Below are 26,558 nucleotides of genomic sequence, written 5' to 3' on the forward strand. Positions count from 1 at the left end.
GCCCACACGCCCATAACATGCCAAATATAACCATCACTGCTTAAAGCACCAAGCAAATATTGATAGAAATGTCAGAAAGTTTTAACTTGCTTGGGAAAATACTTGCTGATGCCCACTAAACCTTAACCTAGTGCCAACTAAAAATACCTACAGCAAACACTGATGTAATCTTTCAGGCTTATACTATGTCCTAGTGCTAGGGTGAAGCTAAGTATGTGAGAGACAGTGTGGCAAACCACAGTAATGTAGCTGCGTCTGACTGACAATTGAAGGCTTTCATCAGTTTGAGGTCTACAGCAACCGGCTGTCTGAGACACATTTAAACCAAGATGTGTCCTGGAGACTGAACTGCAAACTGTTCACTCAATGTCGTAACATCACATCTGTTGCACACCATCTAATCTGACAAACGTAGACAAAACACAACTTGTTTCTTCAGACAGGAAAAAAAAATACACCCACTAACAACTGTAACAAAATGATCAATAACATGCAAAGCAAATCAACAGTTGTTATGGTCCAGCTAACAAAAATGTGTGTTTTTTGTGATTTTATAATTAGTTTTAAGAAACTAAACTAGTATATTAAGAAACATACTAATTTGATATGTGATTTTTAGGAAAGGAAACTGTTGCAGTGAAACCCAGAGTCTAACAGGTTTCATACATGAAAATTAACACATATGATAAAAAATGTTAGGAAAACTTTACATTAATTAAACTGATTGAACAAACACAGGTATCATGAAGAATAATAATTGAAGCAAACATGAAGAATCTGACCGCAGAGGTTGTGAATACAAGAACTCAAACTAGAGATTTGAGTTTATCACAAAACGTCGCAACAAGTCATTATACCAGTTGGAAGTGACAATGACGTGTTGACAAACTACAAGCTGAACTCATAACCCCAAAGCACCATCATCTGTCTGACAACTCTCTAACAGAATAAAGACTTTCCTTATTTTTGTGTTACTTTCCATCACTCTCTTTTCAGGTTGATGCTGACAGCTTAGCTTGCAGTAGTTGTTTACTTTAAGTCAACACATTACTTTAAGTCCCGATTTAATCAAATCAAGTCTCTCCCCTGTAGGCGTTGTATTTGTTTGCCTGACCAGCAACTTATCCAAATGGATTTTTGCTTTAATCCTACACAGCCTGAGTAACATACACTCAGCTATTCCCAATATGCAACCATCATCTTCAGTCTCTCTGTATGGAAACAGGTCGATGCAGAGCTGCAATAGAGAGCACAGTCTATGTGTTGTTATGCTATGTGGATGTTGAGTGAAATACTCTTAAATCCTGGCACTGATAAAAGACAGATGTGCTGACACTGAGCCAGCACAGAGGTTGAAACTGCTTTTGGAACAGAGAAGAGGGCCGAGAGAGAATCAGTGAGGACAGAGGAGATGGTGGGAGGGAGGAGGTGTAGAGGATAAAAAGGAACTAACAAGGACAGATATAAGTGGTGGCAGAGTATGGCAGTGGGTGGTCTGGTTTGTTGTACTGGTTTCTCTTTATTTTGAGATTTTTTTAAGCTCATTTCATTGTCTGAGTACAGTGAAGTACAGTACAGTTAAATTGGCTAATAGTCTTTAACCTCTTAGGTTACATACGTGTCCTCTTAGGACCTGGCATACACATACGTGTACAACATATTTTGGGCTCTTGTGTGTGCAAGCTGATCGCAACTGTTACACAGCCTTTCACAAATAGGTGTGTAAAGAAAAGGGCATTGCTTGTTTTTAATGCAAAATGTTTTATATGTGTTACAATTAGGTTAAAATGTAGACATATGATGTCTTTTCTGAAAATGTTTGTGAAAAGATGATTCTTAGTTTTTATACTTATCGCGTTCCAATAAGCCCAAATAGCAAAAATAATTTAAAAATGCATATCAAATTAGAGCTCGGGTCTTAAGAGGTTAAACCTGAATAATCTGCTTGAGAATTGATTGGACTTAAACTCGAAACGTGGAGAGGTTGTCTGCGATCAAATGACAAATTACTACCTTTATACATGTATTTGTTTAGTTATCTTCACAAGTCTTCCACATTACAGATCTAATGCTGTGATATTGGCTGTATTCAGAGGGTCATTTCTTTTTATTTTCATTAATCAGTGTGTATCACGAAAATCTGCATCAGAAATTAAAGCTTGTTAATTTTGACCTTTTCAAAGTTTTAAAACGTTGTCTGGACCTTCTTAAATCTCTCCTAATAAGGACTCAGACAAGCATTTAATGATGCTGACTGGAGAAAATAGCTGAGCTTTAACCAGACGCTGTTCTGACACATATGGATACTATTTGACCAGATGTTGATTTCCCAAACACGTCTATCATGCCAGCTGCTGTTGTTGCAAGAGGTTCTGACAAATTTATACAAAAAGGCAAAACGGAAAAACAAAAATCACATCTCTAGCTCACACACTAACCACAGGGCAGCCAAAAAAAACCCCTAAAACAAGTTAGTTTTCATCGGTGATTTATATAACTCACATGTTCTTTCCACATGATTATCACAGACTCCTTTACTAGCTGTCATTTTCAATAAATACTCAGTTGAAAAGTAACACACCGCTAAAGTATTTAGCCCATGTGTGTTCGGACAGGCTATAAGATGTGGTGCTAAGCTAACAGCTGTTATGTTAACATGTGTTTAATATTTTTCCAAGTGGATCTGGCTTCACCAGGCCTCTCTGCTGGCTTAGCTGGCTACAAGCTGAGCTTCAGCAGAGACAGACTGTTGACAGAGAGCATAAACACACTGAAAGATGGACTGACAACCCACTGATAGGGACAGCACTGTGTGTGTGTGTGTGTGTGTGTGTGTGTGTGTGTGTGTGTGTGTGTGTGTGTGTGTGTGTGCGTGCGCATGTTGAACTTAAATGACATCCACGTGAAAGTCAACCCTGAGGAAGGTTACAAAAAAAAAGTGTACATACATAAACACACATCGACTGGACATTCTCCTGTGGAAAACTATCACAGTCAGCATTTTCTCCTATGACAGTGGAACAGTGTGTGTGCGTGTTTGTATGGCTATCATTGCAAGGACCACCCATTTAACCATTGGACTGAGGACATTTTTACAAAGTGAGGACATTTTAGCAAATCCTCACAATCAGAAGAAAGTTTAAAGAGCAATTTTAGAGTTAAGACAAGGTTTTAGGGTTGGACTTAGGTTTAGGTTAGGGTTGGGGCAAAGTTTAGGGTGAGGCAGTTAGTTGTGATTGTTAGGGTTAGGCAGTACAAGTGATAAATTAAAAATTGGAAGATTAGCATGGCCTATACGACAGGGGGGGCTATGCAATGCAATGTCAACGACTGCCATACAAAAATGTGTGTGCGTGATGCTTTGAGTGACTGGCTGCTGAAACTGCTTTAAACAGAGAGCTAGTGTGAGAGTGTGCAGATTTACATCAAATATTGTGTGCAGACTTCACATGCGTGTATGATTATGTGCAAATGTGTGTATATACAAACAGTTTGTCTGCATGCAAGTATGTGGACACACGTGTGTGTGTGTGGGGGTGTAGGTTACCTGAGGTTAGTGTTTTGGCTGTCCATAGCCACACGGGAACCATTTGGACTTGGGCTGCTGGAGAAAACAGGAGACGAGAGGGAGGGGAGAGAGAGAACGACAAAGAGAGAAAAGGACATAAAGAAAGGTGAATGGCAGAGAAGAGGATTGAAGCAATGATGAAAACAGGGAAAGAGATTAAAAACAGCAACAGTCAGGTGAGACATAAAAAAAAGTGGTACATAGGAGACAAGTAAAAGACAGAATAGGCATAAAAAGAAATAAAACAAGAAAAGAGAGAGAAGAGCAAAAAGAAAAAGAGTATATCATATACAGATACACAAGACAGAGAGCAGACGGGGGAAAGGACAAGTGCAGGAGAACAAAAACATAAAATGAGATACACTTATATGCTGTAAATTAAGTCAAGACAGTCATCAACAATTATCTAACAGCAGACATATTCACTGAATTCACGACTGTTCTTCGTATTACTGGTTCCCTAACAGTTTTTCCCCACTCTTCGGGTTATTCTAGCTTCTCCAGGCAGAAGTCATCATCTCCGTTTCCAGCACAGAGAGCGTGAAGCTACTTACTTACTTACTTACTAAAAACACTAAGCTGCGTACAGTCGTTGGCAGAAAACATGAACAGAGCATGGTGGCTTTAAAATTAATCTACTACAAACAAGGAGCTGAACTCAATACTGAACTAAAGATGCTTCATATTGATGTTAGTATAAACATGAATTTGTTTTGTCTCACTGGAGAAAATTACCCTCACTTCCATTTCCAGTTAATTTGCTTCTGTTTACATCTCATGGTCAGCTCCTCAACACAAACAAACAAACTGTTTGGCTGCTGAGCTTATTTGAGGATATCTGCTGTTGTTTGTCATCAGCTGGTTTGATGTCACAGCCTGTTGTTTTTCACAGAAACTGCTACTGTTGATCTGTGTTTTTGTCACCATTATTTTCAGCATTCAGAGTAGAGGGCACAGCAACTGACAGCAATATATTTCTGACCATTTCTGTTTCTGGAGACCTTAAGAGTTTTAAGTAAGTAGAAACAATTACTAGGAAAAAAAAAATCACACAATTTTTTATGTTACTGGCATGAGCATATACTGTCCTTGAATGTCCATACTCATTACCGGTTATACTCACTTGAGTACTAGATGTAGATTTGCAGACAGTCGCGGGTCTGTGAACTGTGTTGTTCGATTGTTGTGATCGACAAAGTAGACGCGGCCGGTGGCTGTATTTCTAATCTCCCAGCCTGGTGGCAGTGGGCCAAGCTCCTCACAGTTCACATTACTTAGGTCCCTGAATAAAACAATTATAATGACACAACAAATGAAATGCAATTAAACTCTATAAGCATTTAAACTGCATAAAAAACAAAGGTGCTGCATAACAGCATCGACACAACTCACCAGAAGCAATTTCAATAAGGCATAATTTATTACAAACAATTCAATACAAAGCTCTTAACAACACATTTAGTGGTTTTACTGGTAGATGTGGTGAAATATGGATGTTCATAAAGTTTACATAAAGTATAAAAAGTGTTCACAGTAGCTTCATAAACATCAGTCAGTCAGAACACAGGACCACAACCTTCAACAGCATTAACGCTGCCATTTTCATGCTGATTGTTTTTTTTTTTTATTGTTCTTCTGTCCTATGACTGACTGATTTCTGTCAGTAGAAACTGATGTAGGACAGTGCTGTAGCCTAAAGAGGTCGTTCTGTGTTTGTGTTTGAATCCTTTGTCTTTGTGTGAAATAAGGACACATCACTCTGGAAAACAGTACATGCTTTGCTGCACTCATCACAGCACTCTGGATCATTACAGCGGCTCGGTCCAAAATGACCAAACCCAGAGGCTGCAGTTGTGAACTGGATGTTTTACTCATGGCCAAAAACGTAATGCAATAACATTGCCTGCAATCTCTGGTGTATTAACTGGTGGACTATTGAGGGTTGGTAGAACAGTGTGATTGAACCCAGAACCACTGGCTGTGGTATGTTCAGCTCAACATCTGTCCAAAATGTCTCTTCCAACTCTACATTGAATTATAAAGGTCATTAGTTTGGCTGACCTTGATATCAGCTTGAAATTTGACTAATAAGGCACAACCCTGAGCAATTAAATGAATATTTTGGTCTGGATCTCCAGCCCAGTAAAGTCCAGTCGGTCCTGTCAGCTGGTCATGTCAGGTGTTATACTGGGACTAAGACAATACAGACAACGAGCCCTGTGAGCCATTTCTCATGTGTTTAATTAATTGTTAATCTAGATAATTAACACTCTTAACATTTATCAATGGCACCTTGTAAAGTGCTTTGAAAACATTAAAATCTGAACAATAAAGAAAAAACAAAGGTTCAAACACAAAGTAAAGCTGTTACCTGGGTACCCTTGGGTCATGCCAAGTGCTGACTCCAGTCTGTGTGTGGAGGAAGTAGACCTGGCCCTGCTGAGTTGTTCTTTGCTCTAAAAAAACAGAAAAAAGAGAGAACATGTATTTGAATGAATAATGAATACATTTTAAAAAAAGCCAAAAACAGGATTGAAACAAGGTTGAAACTGTTGCTGGGACAGTTGCTCTGTAGTCTAGTGCAGGTGGGTACAACCATGGATTGTGAGTTTGTGTATTTCGGACAAGGGGAAGTCTGTTTGTAATTGACGTGACAGGCATACTGCTGGGACACTGTTGACCCAAGAATTTTTAAGGTGTGTGCCAAGGTAATCAATTAGTTCCTCTCTAGTCTCAAGAAACCGTATCCCAGGAGGATGTGGAAAAGAAAATTGAGTAAAATTCATCAAAGACTTCCAGGGCTGTTTTTCCTTGCAAAAAGTTTCTCGATGTATCCTACTTGCCTTGTTTTTCCTTGAAGGTTAGTGTGAGGTCTGAAAGTCATCCACCCTTATTAATCTCCAGAACCAGATGAAATGAAAATAGAATGCTGTTACTGATTCCAAACCCACTGATAGAAAATACTGTAAACACTTAAGGGAATAGAAGACACCAAGACAAAATGTGCGGAGAATGGTTTTCATCTGTGAGTTGCCGCTGGCTTGTTGCCTCTTTGGTTCCATCCAGCTCGTGGATGAATGGACAGTGAGTGTGTGAATGTTGGCACAAATAAGGTGTGCTGCATGGGCGTGGTGTTCGTGCAAGTGTATTCACAAGCTAATCCATCACTATCCCCGAATCCTACTTCCTACTGGCACCACTCATTTCCTATACATCGCTGGCTCTCTTTTTTTCTCCATCACACATTCCCTCTCTCTCTCTTGTGCTCTCCACCACACCCAGTCACCAGTTCAGTGGGTTCAGCTGAGGAGGAAAGCTCACGAGCTGTTGGGCATCAGTGACTCACTGTGTCCGACCTCAGCCAGCCTCAGTGGACACAACAGGACATTTCAAAAGGGGCACAGGTCCAACAGTGCCATTCAAAATCGCTGGGATAGAGCACTGCACTTAAAATAATTAATTTTACAGACTGTGGGTACTGTGGGGTGCACTGTGGCTGACTATGAAACTTTCTCCAAATAAAAACATTCAGATCAAGGAGAATGTACTTGTGTTGCTGCTGCATTACTCTTCCAGTGTGTTTGAATGATGTAAGTAAGCTTAAGAATTACAGACATAAAAAAATCACCAGTAGCCTGAAGTGCCTTTAGTGAGCTAAACACCAAGCTATGAATACTCTGCTTTCCCTCCTTTTCTTCACTGTGGGAATATTAGTGCAGAAAGCAAAAGCATTCCAATGTTGCAAGTGTTTGCAAAGGGAGAGAAGAAGAGAGGAGAGGAGAGGAGAGGATGTGCCATGAAGTAGATGTAGGTGGAGGGAGTTAAGAGAGAAAGGGGGAGTGAGCCCAAGGACAGAGTAGAGACAGACAAAGAAGAAAAACAATGCAAGGGGCAATTAAACATTACTCTCATCATTAAAAGAGAAAATGTTCAAAGTATCACTGCCTCTGGGCTATAGACAAGATTCAGCCCAAGAAGCAGCTCACCCTGTTTTTGATCTACGTGTACGAGCCACCACATTTGTGCCTGCATGTTAACTCTTGGGTTACTGCATATACTATGTGGTATTTAGGTTTTTTAAAACAGTCAATGTAGGATAGCTCATTATGTTATGTTGTGTGTTGTAAGGGTGGAGCACTAGTTAATATTCCGTTGAAATACTGTTTTTGCAGTTCGCAATGTGCTTTGGGAATAAGGTTTGCTCAGTCAACGTGGTTTAGGTGAGGATGCAGGAAGTCTGTAACTCTTAACTATGGATGGAAACAAGCTTTTGACCGTGTCAACTTGTTAATATGCAGATGTAAATGCAATATGTAATAGGTACAATCGTTGTATTCCTGCAAGTGAGAAAGCTTTAAGTCTGTAATGGACCGAGCTGCAAATAAATCATCAACTTTCAAGCGTTATTCTTGCCTCTGGACAAGAAAGTCAAGTTTGGTAAGCGTCAAAACAACAGAATTGCAGAAGTGGCCTTAAGAACTGGTCTTAGGAAACCGTTTGGTAAAACGGCCACTATACCACGTATCCTGTATTTTTGTGGTTTAGGCCTGGGACTTCTCTTCAACTTGCCTTTTTTAGATCACTAACTCTGGTAACAATATGACTACAGCTGCAAACCAACACATCCCAAATTGTTCTAAAACACATTTCCCTATGTAGCATCAATTGCTCATCTCCTTCTTCATTTACAAACTGAAACCTAAATGGGGTCTTCAGTTAATGGAGGGAGTGTGAATCAGTGTCTCTCACCATAACCCTCAGGCAGGTCAGGCGGTGAATGCAGGTGTGTTCGACTCATGTAGTTCCGGTGCCTCTGCGATCGAACCCGTCTCTCCTGGATGCGCTGTTCACCTGGTGGGTTGCTGGCCTCCGCCCCATTAACAGGAGTCATCACTGGCGTGTTCTCGTCCACCACGCAGCTCAGCGGACGCCCTAATGGGCTGGAGTACTCCGATGCTGGCCTGGGAGAAGGCAAAGAGTGCACGTGTTCATGCATATACAGGCTGGTGGTCTGTGTTCTTTTGTTTCTTGCTATGAACTGGACAAATAAAGGAACAACATAAATGTCAGTTTTCATTCCCAAGAGTTACATACTCTTGGCGTCCTGTGTCCTACTTGTAGGAACCTGCATGTGAGGAGTGCAAAGAGGTATGTTACTATGTGTTGTAAGCGTAGCTGGTTTTTGTGATGCCAAGATATACACACAAGAACAGAGCAACTGTTGAAAAACGGGCCGGTGTCATCAGCCATCAAGGGGAAAAAGTGGATTTTGTTGAAGTGGTTAAGATGCATGTGATATGAAGGATTACAGGTTGCACTCATACAAACACAAAGTGCTCTTAAGCAGAACACAGAAGAAGTTGTGCTACTTAAGAGCAGGATTTCTCCAGCAGATATCTGATAAGCAGACACAAACACAGACATGCTGGCTTTCTGACAATTACTCTGTGTGTGTGTGCGCACGTGGCATGTCTGACCACTGTCTAGCTGTTCAGAGTTACAGACGCCTAGGCTATCTAAAACCTTGGATGCTTGTCTGTCAACCCACGACCCCCCCCCCCCTCTTCTCCCTCTACACTATCCCCCTCCCATTTCCTCTCTCTCTCCCCATGCTTATGAACCTCCCGTGTCTGCTTCCACTTCCCCATGTTCCTTCTTCCTTTCAGCGTGTCCTCTCGTGACACATTACATTTGTTGTCAAAGTAAAAGTAAAAAGTAAAGCATAATAATAGATCCACTAACAGATCAACTCTTTCTTGAGTTGATCTAATAATAGATCAACTCTTCGTCAGTCACTTCTTCATTCTACATAATCCATGGCTGCTCATCTTACTCATTAAACCATCTTTTCCACTATCCTAACACTGAACGTTTTCCTCCCTTATTTCCTGTCTGTCGTACCTCGTTCCGCTGTGCTCCCACTGGGCCATCAACAATGGTATGAATGGGTGAGAAGATGGTGGTGCTATTTGTTTGCTTACTCCCCTAACGGCTCCACTGATATGGGCCAAGTAGGAAGGCGACAGTTGTTCCTGCAGGAACAGTGGTCAACTAAAATCTGGCTGCCTGACTGGCTAGATAGTTTATTTAGGTGTGTGTGTATTGCAGTGGCGTGCGGGGGGGGGGGGATAAGAAACTGACAGCAATTCACTCATTACTAACAGATTGTTATTGTTGTGTTGTGAGCGGATCTGAGTGGATTTTTTTTTTTCTCTCAAAAGGGAAGTGGAGGAAAGTACAACAACCTAAATAGACCTCCTGATTTACTGTAAAAGGTCTTGTTCTGGATGACATCAGTATGACTCCTTCACTAAAATCAGGAAAATCAAGCATGACGTGGTAAAAGGCCATTAGAAAGCCTGCATTTCTAAAATGGTTCACTTTCATAATATTATCTTATATAATATGTAGTGTGTACCTGGTAGGTCTCTCCCACTGTGTGGTGCGTGTGATGTGGTTCAGGTACTGTATCCTTCCAGAAGCTGTCCTTCTCTCCTCCCAGCTGTTTTAACACATTATAGATAATTAAAACAGAATGCATAAAAACCTACAAACACACTTTGACATACAAAAAGGAGAAAACAGCCTAATCTTATATGTAATTGTATAATTGTTCCAAACACATCATGGGCTGCAAAGCAAAAACAACAGAATTCATGAGATTAAATTCTTTCCCGACAAATCAGACAAACATCCTACAGGGAGTAAAGTAATATTTATGCAAAACATACCCACAAGCAAAAGCAAAATCCTGCATGGATTAATAGGGCAGCTCATTTTTAAAGAAAACCTGTGATAATACTGACCCATCAGGTAAATCATTGTCAAACAGGCGACTGCAGTCCACCACGGGCCCTCCTGTTCCAATGCGATCTCTGGACTGAAGACTTACTAGACGATTAAAGACAATGAAAAATGTAGTTCAATGTAATTATCCTATGCAAACAGCTCAGATAACAATGATTAATTATTTCTTTTATCTTCTGACATCAATGCAGAAGAGCAAATATTTGAAAATAAATAGACTGTTTGGTATGTATCATATTGAACGCATCCTGCAACATAACATATGCAGATACAGAAGGTTACATAGTGTAAGACTGGATCATATCTTTGGCTTGACTCATTTTTGCATTTGTACATACAACATATTACTAAAGTTGTGTCTCTTACCTACTATCTGTCCTCTCACAGTATCATTGTCATTGGGGCCCAGCTTATTCAGGTCCAGTCTCTGATCTGCAGGGAAAAACAAACATGACAACTGATTCAGCATCTGTCCCAATTTACAAAAATAAACATGTTCAGTTACTAAGCTGAGCTGAGTTACCAAACTTTAGGATCAAAAACATAACGTGATAGAGAGAAACACAAAGGGCTGCACTAGTGTGGATGTATCCCTTCAGATATCAGTAGGAGCCAGCTTGAATAACAAATCTCAGAGTTCAGGAGTTTGAGGGCCAATGATGCAAAAACTCTGGAGAAACAACTCCAGAAAGTTTTTTATTTCATTCTTTGTTGCAGCAAGTAGGCAGTAAAATTACACTGTAACAAACTACCAACAATATGCACTTGTGGATCTTTGATTTGCAAACACGGGGCATTGCCGGATAACCACATAGTGTGTTGTGGTTAAACTTGAACGAAGTTCAGCATTTTTTGCCAGACAACAATGTGTTGCTGGTTTTTTTTTTTTTCTTTGGGTCCACTGTGTCAGCAACCTTTCTGTCTCTATACAGTGCCATTTAAAGGAATGGAGCCTGTGTGTTTTTACAGAGCACTCATGTCAGTCTGAACACAGTCCAACAAGGTCTGTGTTCTGAGAAGAGGAGTTTGTGATTTAGTGCTTTAAATGGGTCAATTGAATAGTTCAGCAGTATTATGACCAAAAGGGACTAAACCGAACAATGCTAGCTCTGTAGCCTTTTTTTGTTTCAGATATTCACATCATTAAGCTGATCTTTACTAGAATAACCCACAGGACTTCCATTTAAATATGGAGATCGCAAATGTCATAAATTGTAGGCACAGAATTTGTTAGCAGTCTTGTTGTTCCTGGATAAGTAAGAACTCATTGTCTGCGCAGCACAGAGCACTACAGTCAGACACAGACAACACAGGAAAACACTCAATTAGGACTCTGAACAAGATCCAGACACAGATATGCAGCTGTCTCTCTCTTTTTCTCTCTCTCTGTCTGTTTGTCTCTCTCTCTCTCACACACACACACACACACACACACACAGACACACACACACGCCAGGTAGGACCAGCACAGAAGTGATATCAACTGTTACCTACTGACAATGCAACCTCTGCGTGTAAAAATATGAGTGTAGGAGGTTGGGAGGGGAAAGGAAAAGGGAATATACAGAAGCAGAAAAAGGCAGCGTGAGAGTGAGTGAGGGAAAGGGAGATAGAGAGATGCCCCAGTTCTGCATAGACCAACACTAAAACCCAAGTCAGGCTGGATTTGTCATGTCTTTACTATGGCTTGCATGTATGATTTTGCAGTGTTGTGTCTGTATATATGTAGAGGCCAAGCAGATCTGAACTAGCGTGTAGCTTATTTCCACCTTGTATGTTTGTGTTTGTATGTATGTATGCTGCACACAAACATATGCATCTGTTCTAGATACCCCTCTAGACTAAGCAGTCATGGTCTCGGCCTTACATAGAGTACTATGGTTTTCCTTTTTTTTTCCTTCCTTTTTTTGAGAAGAGGGGAATGGAGGCAGAATATTTCCAGACTATTAAAGGATGGGTTTGTCTTCAAACTATATTAATGTACCCATATACAGTGCTTCCTAATGTCCACAAGCTGAGTTGAGAGTTGACTTTAAATTTCTACTTTGCTGATCTGATAGCTGGACACACAGGGTGTGGTTTGGGACACAAATATGCATGTGCCAGTAATTTGGTACAAATCTGCCCAGACTCTAGGTTTGGACTATATTTGTACCATGTGCGATATCTACAGCATTTTCTCCTGTAGTCATCTAGAGCCTTTTGTTCTTGCCTCATCTGCACCTTATGAGACATGGAAAGTGCAGTTTGAGTGAACTTTGACCCAGCCACTTCCTCTCCTGTCTCCTTCTAAACTGCACAATAATAAGATAACGCATGTATTTATAAAGACCTGGAGCTGCTGATGTTTCATATGACTCTCAGTTGAACTCTGGACATTTTAAAATGAAACACAGTTTTCTTAAAAGAGCTTTTCTCATGTACATTTGGATGTCAGTTATAGTTTTAAGGCTTTCCGAACCAAATTCCAAACCCATACTTTAACTACATGCCATCACTGCACTATTCAGTGCCTTAAGATGTGTTAATATGTGATTGTACACTTCCATGAGCAGAGTGTTTATTTGCTTTATGCACATCTTTTACTGCATGAGCGTTTATGCCTTTATGTAAAAACTGCAGTATCACTACCAGCGAATCAGTAAATACAATAATTACTGCACAACATAATAAATATGAAGCACAAACAAACAATAGGGTTCAAAGTAGGCCATGTGTAGTCAATTAGCTCATTTTGAAAAGCTGGGTGTCTGAGTTAGTGTCTTTGTGGGTTCAGAAGTGGGGCAGAGGACTTTGCGAGGTTTGTGCCTGTGATGCTGCAGGAAGTGGAGCTCAGTGTAGAGCCAGACAGAGTTGACAATCATACCGGATCCCTTTTTGGTTTGTAAGAGCATGTGTGGGTGTTTGTGTGCAGGAGTGAAACAGCTTTGTGAGTTTGTGTTTGTATTGGATATCACAGCGAGCCATGTATGAATGTGACTTCTAGGAACCAAAGCATTTCCAGTAAAGTCTTTTTGCATATTTGTGCTGTTTTTTTGCGTCTGTGTGCTCACACATCTTGGTCAGACCAGACTGGGTACTGTTCATGTGTCTATACCACACAAGACAAGAACAAAGGGATAAAGTGAGCACTGGTGTCTTATCATAGATCATGCCTCCCTGTCCGCTTCCTGTGGCTACCATAAAGTATAATTTCTGCCATGTTGACTGTACAGTAAGTGGCTGGTCTGGAGCCTAACTGGAGCCTATATTGTCTGTTTCTAGAAGCTGTGGTAACTCTAAGGCCAAGTCATTTGGCTCTCAGTGGGGTAAAAGTACAGCATAAGGCTTCCATGGTCGTCAAGGTTCCTTCTGTGGCAACACTGACGCTGTTGTGGTTTTTGGTGGATTAGGAGGTGAACCAAGAATGCTGCTTAGGAGAAAACAATAAGAAGTTGTTGGAAACTTATGTGGAGCATTTAGCTTGACAGTTTAAAGTTTGTGTAAGAGACTGACTGAGACATCGGGGCCAACTAAATTACAACTGCCTGCATTCATGGAAGTGTCCAACTATGCAGTTTGGATAAAAAAGTATCCAACAAGTGGCAATTATATTCAGACAGACAACTTCTAAAGTGGTTTTGGGGCATGGCTGCGTGGAATGGATGAATGGAAATAAGGAAAAGGCCGGATACATAAAAAAGTGGAAAAAAATTTAAGTCATTGTGGTGGTTATAGCAAATATCTGTCTGTGTTTATGACAGGTTGTGAAGAAGGAATGGATGCGAATGAGTGGAAGGAATGTTAATTTGATAGTATGGATTGCATTTAAGTGAACATGTGTCAGTCAACCAACTCAATCAACTGACTGGTACTGCCAACTAGGCGGACGGTGCTAGCAAGCATGCACCCAGGGGTGGTTCTAGGGCCTTTTTAGTCTGTCTGTCATTTCAGCCCACCTGAAATGATGAACTATCAAACAAAAAATTAAAAAAATGGAATAAAAATGAAAATAATTAAGAAATGCAGGACATGCCGATTTAATTATTTTATTTTATTTTTTGCTATTCTGCCCTCCCTGAATGTGGGTGTCCAGTTTGGCAGATAGGTGAACAGTTTCCCAAATGAGAGACAAAAATTGGTAGTTCAGGTGTATTTGCCTCTCATATGAAAACTGAAAAATTCAAAAGAAAAGATATATAAATGAACTATATCAAAATTGCCAGCACATTTAAATATCTACTAGAGTATGACAAGTTTCCCATCCTAGTCAAAAAACAATGAAAGTGTTACACCAATCAGCCACAACATTAACTCCACTGTGTATGAAGCTGCATAGCTGCAGAGTGCCAATGCTGACAGCTGTCCACTATAATAATAAAACCAGCAGGAGGTTATAAAGTTGTGTGTACCAAAATTAGAAACTATTAGTTTCCTTGACAGAAAGTTGTATTGTGCTAAAATGAACTTTGGCTAGTGATTTTGTCCCAGCTGCCAAACATGTGAAGCAGACAGCAGCAGCCTGTGAGCTGGTGATGGGACAGTAGCACTGTTAAAAGAGCACCATGGCTTGATAGCAGGTTATCTATCAAACTGCTGCAGTCACATAAAAAAGGAGGCACTAGAACAACACCTTGCTTCATAGAGAGATATTTATCTGTCTATGTGTGCTATGTGTGTGCACACTGGGGCTAAACAGTTAATCACTTTCAAATTGAAAAATTGTTCGAAAAACAAACCTGAGTTTAGAGTTTGCACTGTATATGTCTTTCTAACTGACATCAGAAGATAAGACAAATGTTCTCCAGCATCTAACTGACTTATTAAAAATTTATCTTCTGATGCAATCTCCAACTACTACCTTGGTCAAAACACCAAACACTAATCACCTGTGTTTAGTGAGTGTTAAAAGACATAGATTATGCACTCAAGCACACACAAATATCAATAAATACTCACAGCCAGTATCCTTGAGTCTGTTGATGGCATTAGACAGGAGGCGGACACAGCCAAGGAATCCTGCGCCCTGCTTTTTGTGGATCTTCTTATGATTCCATACACTAATAGTGATGGAGTCTGACTTTCCAATGTATCTGGCAGGGACAAAAGTGGAAACAGGTCAATAAACCAGAAAAGAGGAGTGGTTATAATGTGAAAAGTAGTTTACAATCCTGTCAAAGGTTTCAGTAAAGCATGGTGTATGTTTGTAGGGAGCACAAACCTCTAAGAACAGGGTATCTTTTATTAACTGACAGATTTATATTAAATTAACTCATTAGCTAAGACAACCCTGTACTCAACATACTTTCTAAAATATTAGCATACATATAAACTGAGAGAAAATGGGGACAAAAAAACCCTTCTATTTAGCATCTATTTCTTCCAGACAGCATGAGAACAATTTGTACCATGTTTGCGGTGTAGACCTTCAGACTGTATAATGAGGCAGGTTAGCTGATTGAAGGAATGTTTGCATGTGCACATTAAATGCAGCTAAGGCTAGTCTAGTCATGGTTAAAGAACAGAGGTAATCCCTCCACCACTACTCCACCACTGTTTGAGACCCAGACAGCTCCAGGAGCAAACACAGAGTTTACCATTTAAATGTGCAATCACACATTCACTGGTGTGCACACACACACGCATAATTACAGACTAGCTGTCAGCTCTGATTCTACTCTATATTTTCCTGTATATCAAGAGCAAAGAGTGGGGTTCCCCTACTAAACTGACCGAAATGTATAGGATTAGTATGTAAGCCAAATCACAGACATGGCAAATTGTTGCACTGAACTAAAGTACGTCTCTGGCATGTGGATCTTCAAGTGTAGTTACTGTCTGAAAATCTGATCAGTGTTAACAACCCCAGTTATAATTATGTTGTATACTGTGGTATTTTGTGCATGTGACTTTCCCTGTGTGTTTCTGTAGATCTCTTACTGTAGGTGTGTGAAATGAGCTACAGGTAAGTGTTTCTGATTATCTAATGAGTGTAAATGGGGGAAAGTTTCCCAGGAGCTGACTGGTTGGAGCCTCCACCCACAAGGTTTGGCTCCTGCCAGCTTCCAGCTGCTCTTCGCAGCTTCCAGTCTGCCTGAACAATTAACCTGACATGCATGTTTTTTGGACAGTGGGAGGATGCATGTGTACCCAGAGAGAGCCCAGGCAAAGAAAGGGAGAACATGCAAACTCCACACAGAAAGGCACCAGGCCGCCCTGGCTCAGCTTCAATTATTACTAATTTAAAATGTAGTAGTGAAGGTTATGCATCCACTATGTGTTGCTGTATTAAACTTATATTAGTTAGGATTTAATACAGTGCATAATTGTTGTTAATTGCCTTAATGATCACCTTAATCTACCATCTACTGTTTTACAATGCAGGTGTAACCAATTAAGGCTTCCTGTGTAAGTAACTTTCATGTGGAGTTACATGTAGATACAATGCTTTTGTTGTGTATTAGGCATCAGGGATTGTTATTGTTACTGATATCAAACACCACAATTTATTTTCACTGAGTTAACCCTAAAGATAAGTGATATTACCTGCAGACACAAAAGTTGTCTACCTGACTCTCTAAGGATATTTACAGTGTTCAAGGCCATGCTTAATGTCATACTCCTTCCTTCACACAGTGTGGTTAGGACAATAGAGCACTATTTGGAAGGTAAAAAAAAGGGAAGTGAAATTGCTGATTAAACAATGACTGAATGTCTGAGGACAACAGGTGGAACTAAATACCATTTCCTCACTCACAATAATGATAATAATAATAAACCAAGGTTGGAGTTATCCTTTGACATAACATTGCAGGTATTGAGGCATTGTTGCAACACTGCTATAAACAGCACATTTATGTGGATGTGGGTGAGGGTGAATCACCAGGAGAAGAGTATGCTGTCCGCACTGATTAGGAATTGGACTGTGACACAACTGGATGACACAATATAATAGCTACAGACAGAATTAACTGTGAGTCCCTGTCTTCTATAGATGTGTGTTGGCAAAACAAATATCTGAAAACCACAGTACAGCTGTAGTAATTAAATTATGTGTTATTTGCCCAGACAAGAAGACTGGAGCAAATTTCAGAGCAGGACTGCTGTCTGCACATGCCCAGAGCTGCACAGACCAGTCTTCACTGTGTGACCATCTGAAACTGGTTACTGGAACCATCTGTGTCTCTGTTCTGATATGTCAGCCTTAATTCTTTTGAAACATTTGTTGGCCTGGTTATCTAAGACAAAATATTATATAAGTTATAAGATTTTTTTCAAATAATAATGTTATACATGCATATGTATGTGATACATAAAAAAATTAGATAGATATTTTCAGATTACAGATTTTAAACAAAACCTGCTTCCTGCTGGAAGTCATTTTGTAGGGCTCTTTTTCCTTCTGCACAGCAGATACCGGTCCTGTTGATGGGCTAAGGACTTTCTATGACCCTGTCCACCTCTTCTAGAGTAACTGCCTGTGTCCTGGAATCTACTCTGTGCTCTTTAGACTGTGCAGGGAGACACAGCAAACCTTCTGACGATGGTACGTATTGGTGTGACATTGACATCCTGGGGGAGTTGGACTGCCCGTTCAACCTCTGTAGGTCCAGGTATCACCTCATGCTACCAGTAGTGACACTGACCCTAGTCAAATGCAAAACTAGAGGAAAAAATGTCAGTGGCCTCAATCTGTAAAACCGTGACCTCCAACACCCCCCTAGTTCACGTGTTGTTAATTTCATTCACAACAAAGCAGGTAAAATTGATTAAACAACACCCCTTGGCTACTTAACTTATTCTCCTCTTGCACTTTTAGATAGAAGCTTCCATAGATTTCTCGTGTAGAGAAGAACAAGTCCTGTGTGCATTAAAGTCTGACTGAAGCAGAGACAAATCTTCTTCAGATTAAACCACTACCCATCACTTTTTAATTATGCTGTAGAGATGGATATGCGTGCTATTTAGATTTCTAAGGCTTTGAGGGAATTTGACAACAACTGCCAATGCATTTTTAATATTGATGGCCACAAGGATAGTAAAAACTCACTGTAGCAATCTTAGTCCTTTTTTTGGTGTTTTATTTTTTTGTGAGAAATTAAATGTTGCTCAAGTAATGAAGGCTGGTAAATGTTCTCTAATATGTGTACTGCTTACACACAGCACATGTAAAACGTTTAATATAGAGTGAAGGCTGTAGAGCGTGAATCTAACCCTCCAACCAAAGCAATTTGGGGCCAAGTATGTGGAGGCAACCTGCCAAAACCAGAAAATACATACTACTGTGAGTTCATGAACTTTTAACTGTCACAAAATGTTTTCAACAATTTGGTTTGGTCTCAGTGTCCTCAAACATTTTCTGCACAAGACATCAATATGAGTCATAAAGCATAAACCATATAGAAAGCATGGATTTTGTATTTATGATACATAATACAGGGCATCAAGGCCCCTGGTTGTATCAGTGTCGTGGGAGAAGACCCCACCTCCTTAACATGCAGGCTTAAAATGGGCGTGTGGCGAGCTGGCAATTGCCCAAGCCCACACTCACAACTGCTTTCACTGGCATGTTAGTCATTTCCTGAAGCAGAGGAAGAGGCCAGGGGTCGCTGGTGGGGATCACACTCCACAGACGGTACATCTCCAGAAGGGTAAAATGATTATGTAAAAGAAAGAAGGGATCTGAGGTTGATGCTGATAGGTGTAAAAAGTATTACATCCTTATAACTATTCAGGCCCTTTTTGTATTTTTCACATGCTGCTTTCTTACTATTCCTTTCTTGGTCTCTACTACATATTTCCAGCTCAATCAGGCTCCCATTTCCCTAATTCTTTCTTTCATTCTTTCGCTCCATCTCTCAGCATCTAGGTTCGGTTGCCAGTGGGTCCTTTGGGTCCTTTGGGGTGATCACTCCTTGTAGCAGCCTGTCGACATGGACCTCAGCACAGGGAACAGTCACGCCACATTGACTCAGTGAAAACACTCCAGTGCATAGTTTCGCGGGGTCACTTGTGGAGTTTAATGTTCCTCCTGTTCTAGTCTTTTGGGGTTCTGAGGCCAATGGACAATATAATGAAAACATGTTGCTTTAACTACAATGCAGCTAGAAAATCTAGGAAGCTTTTCCTCTCTGCATCTCTTTTGAGTCTTTGATTGCTGAACTTGTGTAGATGTTGCCCGAAACATCTATGCATCCACCATCACACCAGCACCTCAACTTAAGCGAATACAACATTGGCTCAGTTCTGTGTATGCTTATGATGAAGTGCTCTAATGTCTCATGACTACAGAAATAATTTATATCTTCTAATCTTGAGCAACAACTTATGTACCTTATAACAATGACAGACTCATAAAGTGTAAAGGTTTCTTGTTATAAAGGAATACTGAGCAAGGTTTTTGGTAAAATAGATTCATGGAAGCATAGTAATGGCTATTTTGCCCCCCTGAAAAAGATTACTAATAGGAAGTAGCGCTCTAAAAGGCCTTAACGACCTATGTGAAGCCACATTTAGCCAAGATAAAGTGAGGAAGCCAGACAAATGAGATAGAAAAAACCCAATTCACAGAGAACATTGTTCAGGAGTGCAAAACTATTTAGAAAACTCTGTGTTCTGATACCCAAAATAGGCAAAACCTGTTATTTGAGGAAGAAAAATAACAGTATGACTTGTGTTTTTCCCCCAAAAGTCTCCTGTGAATATGTCTGGTGAGGCCTGTGGTATGGAATGTCTAAAATCTTGCTCTACAAGATGTTTTGTTCACTTGTAAAACAGCTGAAATGGTTTGTAGATGGGTGTTTCTGCACAGAGGAAAGACACAGCTGAATCTGCATTCCTAAAACAACTGTCATACCAGTTTCACAGAGATGCAGTGTGCAAGGGTGCGAAGCCCGTATGCAACATGTCTGAGAATTGTTTCAGTATTGTTTCAATTTCCAAGTGTTAAATAATATATACAAACTCCTCTTAAACACACACACACGTTTCCTAATGAGTTATGTAGGTTAGTGGCATACAGCTACATGTCACAATGTTCCTTATGTCTTTTTGACTTACAGATCATAATGTTGATTCCATTTTGGGTCCAGCGTATTTCTCACAGTATCTGTGGAGTGGCATTGTCCCGAACCGTCCACCACCACTTTGGCAAAGGGATCTGGCAACCCTATTAAACACAGAGGCAGGTGAAGAGGGTTTGGTTTATCAATTGTACAAATACAGCAGTAATCAATAATGATAACAATTCATGGAGGATGTTTGTTGACGTGTTTTAAATGATTGAGGCCAATCTGACCCATTTATATCAAACTGCAGTCACAGGTTTAGCTGGGGCCGTCACCATTCACAGACAATTAAGTTAACAACTGTACTTTTATAAATCTTTTTTTTAACCCTAAAATGACCAATAAAGGTCACATTTAAGTCCTATTTGCACACTCTTTCGCATTTTAAGACCAATGGGATATTCTGTTAAACTGAAGGAAAGTATTTTTACAGTATCTTATTTATGTGGCTTTCAAATAAGAATTATTCTAGGTGTGTTTATCTGTTGGCATTCCAGCCTTGATATGATCATGTATGGAAGTACTGTACGTTTGTTTTGTTTTTTTATGTCTCATTACACTTCTGGGCACCGATACTTCAATCAAGTCAAACCTGTTCAGCCACCCTTATGTTGTCTAGGGACTTTGTTTTTTGTGTTGAAGTGCAAGTGTATCTGACAAAAGTGAACCTATTAGTGTCTGTATCCATGACCTCCAGAGCAATGGAGGCCCTGTCTCAGTCTGTTATTGTTGCAATTAAGTACTTTTACCAATACCCCAATTAAGATAAATGGCATAGGTTGCAAAGGGTATTGTTTTGTAAAGCTGTCTCATCAGTGGAGCCAAGTAATAAGTCTCTTCTTACATTGATACCAGCTGCCGAGAATTCCTGATGGTTGAAGGAAAGGCCTAAAACTAAACCAGGTTAACTAGTAGTGAAAGAGAAGCTACAAATAAACACAATCCCTTAGACCCATTCAAAGTATGAATATGTTTATATTCATCACATACATGCTAATATTTTTACAACAAAACACATGATCAGAGGATAAAACATTTGCTTTCTGCAGACTGAAGTTTGTGATTTTTCTGATGTGACATACAATACAATTGACAATGAACTGTTCAATAAAAGCCTTTTTATTTAAATCGACTGCATCAGTAAAAGTGACGCTCTTAGTAAACAGCAGAGGTGTAAAAAGTACTGAATTATTTCACACAGGTGAATGCACTGTAAGTATTTTACATTGAGTAAATTTTACTTTGTTACCTTCTTTTTGGTTCTCTAGGACAGTGGTTCTTTTGAAGTTTAGTGAATTTAGGGTGCCACTCATTTATTTTGAATTACTGTTTCCTGTTGTAAAGTGACTTTGGGGAAGCTACTTGGCAGAGACCCGTTAGCTAAGTCAGCAACAAACTCAAGAATATGTTAACCTTGGTTTTACTTAGATTAAGGACAGACAAAGGAGAAATGTTCTGACATAAAGCATGAAGGCCAGGAATAATTTAACGAATGGAAACGCAGGGAGACGAGATGGAGTCGAAATAGAAAGGGTCACATTGCAAAGAAACGAAAAATCTCAGCTCCTTCATTTAACATTTTGTGAAATAAATGATCAAAACAAAGTGATCTAATGACTAAGGAAGTGTCTCTGTTATGGATGTAGGTTAAGTTACAGAAGAAAAATCAAGCAAGAGAGAAAAAAACCTAAACAATGTTGATCTGAAGTGGAAGTTGTCCTCTCTACATGTTCAAGTTTAGTCCTTGTTAGATGGGATTTGGAGTCTGATTATTGATCTGAATTAGTTTTTTGGCAATGTCTTCACTATAGTGAACTTTTGTAGCATTTCATCTTTATCGCCTGGCACAGGAACAACTGATTGTTTTGTCAGTAGATCACATAACTTAGTGCGTTCATTAAGGTTTTCTTTACTTTGTAATCAAGACTATTTAAATTGTAGTGAAGTTAAAATAATTTTAATATAATCCTTAAACAAGTATACAAAAAAAATCACCATTAGCATCATTTGTGTCATTAACAAGAGTCAATGTAATATGTTACATCCATCTCTGGTTAGCAGTAGGTGCCTGTGCGTGCCAGGCCTCCTGGTTTGTGTGACAGACAGCTCCTAAGGGACTTCATTTACAGCATGGCTTCAAAAGCCAGCAAGCTGCCACTGCTGACAAAGCCCATCCTAATGCACAGGGGAGGGAATGGGACAGGAATAGCAACAAAAAAAAAAAAAAAAAAAAAGCTTCACTTACGGAAGAAGTCTTTCTTTGCCAGGTTCTTTGCGCACAGAACTGGAATAGAAAAAACGAAGAGAAATGTTAACGACAGATTAAAAAGGAAATGTGCACAATTAGACCAAAAAAGTAAAAATGAAATGAAAAATATTTACAATAAAAATAGGTCAAATACTGTTGGCATAAAAAAAATCAACAATGTAAAAAATTTACAGAATCAGCCCAGTCAGCAACGTGTAATTTTTCCAAGCATAAGTCACTCTGCAAATTACACAGAATTTCACATTCCCTGTTTAACATGATAACAAGCAGTACTGAAAAAGCATGTTTCATTACATCTTCCGTTATTCTTTTATTTAAGAGATTTTTAGTCAGTCAACATTTTCACACTATCTCTCTGTAATACATTTCTGCCTTAGCTGTAAATTTGACACAGTTCCTCTGAGTAATCATTGGCCACACATTAGTTTGTCCATCCTCACTGTAACATCAAAAGCCAGGAGACCATTTCCTACTTGTGAAATATTGAGTAGACAAGCACTCTCCTGCATTAAGGCCTGCATCACAGACAACATACAATGGCTTTCAACAGATATAAAGAATGACAGTGTTAGTATGAGCTTGGGTTTGTTCTGCTGGGGTATTTTATCTCTTCCTAAATGTGTCCCTCCTGGTGTGTGGTAGGGCTAAGGTGAAACAGTATAGTTAGAATAACAGGGAAGTAGGCCAAGCATCAACTAGGAGGAGCAGTGGCAAAGAAAATAAAAAATTAATGTAATAAAAACAACTTTGAACTTCAGAGGACTCAGAAGTAAAGCAGACAACATTACAATCATTTGTCTGTCAAGGAATTAGAGGTGGTGCAAAGATCTAAGAAAACAAGACAGAAAAAAGATAAAAACACACACTTATTTAATCACTTTGTACATCCCTCCACTCATCCATCACTTTGCTATATTCACGGCTTTCTACTAACGGTCATTTGCAATACATCATTAACAGGTGACACCTGTCTTTTCCAACCTTAATATAGCAAAAGAGCATCTGTCTCATATAATCTGAGACTACTCAATGAGCTGTAAAGGCATATCACATCTGCTCCTGTGACGTAAGTTAAAATACAAATGACATGCTTCGCCGCTTGTTGTTTTCTTTGTCTTTATTTTGTGTCTCGTCCCCCTCGACTATGCTAAAGCAAAAATCACAAGCTTAGATGTGCTCCTATGTGTAGCTATAAGAGTACTTAAATTGACTTAACTATATATGCTGAAAGACCCATGTGCAGTAAACTAGAAGAGTCAAAAAAATGAAAGCATAAAGAAGTCTGATTAATATAACTATTACATGAATAACATGGATTCATCTTCTTTGATCTTCAACACACTTACTTCAAATAAAAAAAACAACACACACTTACTTAAGCCTACTTTGCAGAAAGGACTATTTCAGTTTCAACTTTGTGTCATATAAAGACTATTAATCATAAAACCACACTTATTGCTCCAACTTTCAAGCGCAGAGACCCAACAGTGCTGTGCTGGAGACATCATGTCCATGGATTACTTAATACATCACAGTCAAAGTACGGGAACCTGTCTTGAATGACAAACATTCATGCAAGACTTCTGAAAAAGACGCGGACAGACCTGGGAAACCACCCCAGCATAACACTCATTCAATGTGGAGAGCTTGACAGCGACCAAAATGACACGGTCAGACAAATCAGACTGAATCACAACATGGGAACAGACGATCTCAACACAAACCAAATTACACTGACTGGGCCGACTGGATGAACACTAACCATCAGCTTGTCAGGGGAAATTACACTTCCAAAGCCGACAGTATGGGTGCGGGCCAAATCAGAGGCAGCCAGAAAAGCCTTCTGTGGGACTCACGGACACCATGTTGTCAGCAGACAGGAGAAAAACTAAAGAAACAGAGGCCCTCAAAATCTTGGCAGAACATTTGTGGACAGAGGATCCAGTTCAGAAACAAAATCAGCCAATCAGAGTTTAAATGGGTCGTCACCCTTAGCCTGAACTCCCCCCTAAAAGAATTATGGTTAAGCCTATTTTGTACACTGTATATGCCAAGGCATTAGTAGCAGAGGTTTACTGACAAACCTGAGGCCCAAATGTTGTGAATGAGTGAAGGCTTAGAGAGCTCTGTGAAACAGGGCAACAAAGAGCCTGGCCTTAGTTGGTCTCTGATATAGCCTGCAACAACCAAAAGTTCCAGGTAATCACCAAGGCTGGTGTATTTCTAGGCAAATCTTCTGTTGTTATTGATACTGAGAAACACATTTTGACAATGGCCTTAATTATCTAGGAGGATGCAGTTAGGAGGATAGACAGAATATGCACAGTATCAGTTTCTCACAGTTACTGGTTGCATTTCGTTCAATTAAATCGGTCACCAAGCAAACTGGAGATGTGGAAGTAATTAAAAGGCCAGGAGCCAGGATACCAAACAAATTTCAGTATTTTTGAAGAATGTTGAAGTACCAACACGGGTAAGTAGCTGCAAGGTTAAACTGAGTGTACTTGGCTCTGTAGTTACCAAACAATGCTAATGAAGATTAAGGGATTAACCTGCACACTGCTCCACTGTCTCAGCCACAATTACCATGGGGGGAAAAGCCACTCTCATTGTTATCAAAGGCATCTCACCAACTGTGCTGCCACTGCTGATGATGAATGGTTTCAAAAGGAGCATAAATTAGACAATTGAGCAATAATCACAAGTAGAGCCCTAAAGTTCTTGGAGACAAACCCACCAGCAAATTTCCTGGAGGCACAAAAGTTATAAAACTTCTGAAATAAAAAATGCACAAATATGTGGTTTTATATGTCAAATCTGTGCAAGGTAACCTGTGAAAAATTTAAAACAAAATACTGAAGATCATTTATTTTGTCTATAAAATGTTGATAGGGACAAAATATCCTACAATTCAAAGTGTATTCAAATAGCTTCTTTTATTCAGTTAAATATCCAAAGATATTCATTTTTGTGGATCTGAATACTTTACACAATAGTTCTGCACCATTATAGATGGTCACAACATTCAAACCTCTAAAATCTGGGAAAAGCATATTTCTCAAAAGGACTAATTGATTTTGTAGGTTACAAGTAAGTATACTGTAGCTAAAGCACTGTAATAAATAATGTAGGAAAGCTCTGAATGAAATTAAAAGAAAATACATTCATTTACTTGAGTTCTAATTACAAACTGACATACGTTTTCAAACCTCCAAAAATGACGTGATTAGTCTCTCTACCTCTTTTTTATTTAATTTATATTAACAAAGCAAAAAGCATATAGTTACTAACATGGACTAAACACTAAGAGACATGGTTTCAACAAGCCTGTATCAAGGCTAAACTCATAGGATTATAGAGTTTGTATATTTCATAAACAATAGTGACCTCAGAAATGTTCTTATAAAACTATACTGCTACTGAACCTGATTCTACTCTGGGCGTGTGCAGACTGCACCACTGTGAATCCTACTATCACGAGTGATCAAATCTCATCACGGTGCCCTGTGGCGATCCAGCAGTGTTGAATAGCTGCCACGTGAACAGGCGGGCCATGGTGACCCAGAGCTGGCAGAGGACCAGACTCATTCAGATCCTAACACGGAAAGCTAGGTCAACTAGGAGTCTGTAAATGACCATGAAGCCTTGGGGTGAAGCTGCCCTCTATGCTCTCAGCAGATCCCCGTGTACATGCAGGACCTTTTGGATGGACAAAGGTCATCAGAACATCTGATGTAACATTTAGTACATTTTAAAACCGGACTACGAGGCTGTAGTCACAGAGCGGAGTCATATCCTAAAATTACTTCTGTATTACCACTTAAGAGTAAACTTATAAACTATATACGTAAATACTATATCTGTGACA

At 39.6% G+C, this 26,558-nt stretch overlaps 1 protein-coding gene across 3 annotated transcripts in view; it reads right to left on the minus strand.

Annotated features, from left to right (window-relative positions):
* LOC113161682 (E3 ubiquitin-protein ligase SMURF2-like) overlaps positions 1-26,558 on the minus strand; it is a 52,877-nt gene that overhangs the window by 9,827 nt on the left and 16,492 nt on the right. For 2 of the 3 annotated variants that reach the window (XR_003298767.1, XM_026359453.1), the window contains exons 2-11: positions 22,667-22,705; positions 20,414-20,522; positions 15,314-15,447; positions 10,742-10,807; positions 10,375-10,459; positions 9,987-10,070; positions 8,318-8,529; positions 5,940-6,024; positions 4,692-4,850; positions 3,548-3,604 (exon numbers count right to left, since the gene is read on the minus strand). Coding sequence is in view for 2 of the 3 variants with exons in the window: in XM_026359453.1 (XP_026215238.1) it covers positions 3,548-3,604; positions 4,692-4,850; positions 5,940-6,024; positions 8,318-8,529; positions 9,987-10,070; positions 10,375-10,459; positions 10,742-10,807; positions 15,314-15,447; positions 20,414-20,522; positions 22,667-22,705 (1,030 nt within the window). In the remaining variant the exon portion in view is untranslated. The remainder of the gene's footprint in view (positions 1-3,547; positions 3,605-4,691; positions 4,851-5,939; positions 6,025-8,317; positions 8,530-9,986; positions 10,071-10,374; positions 10,460-10,741; positions 10,808-15,313; positions 15,448-20,413; positions 20,523-22,666; positions 22,706-26,558) is intronic. The other variant, XM_026359454.1, reaches the window with a different exon arrangement.

Source organism: Anabas testudineus, chromosome 1, assembly GCF_900324465.2.
Source record: "Anabas testudineus chromosome 1, fAnaTes1.2, whole genome shotgun sequence".
NCBI lineage: Eukaryota > Metazoa > Chordata > Actinopteri > Anabantiformes > Anabantidae > Anabas > Anabas testudineus.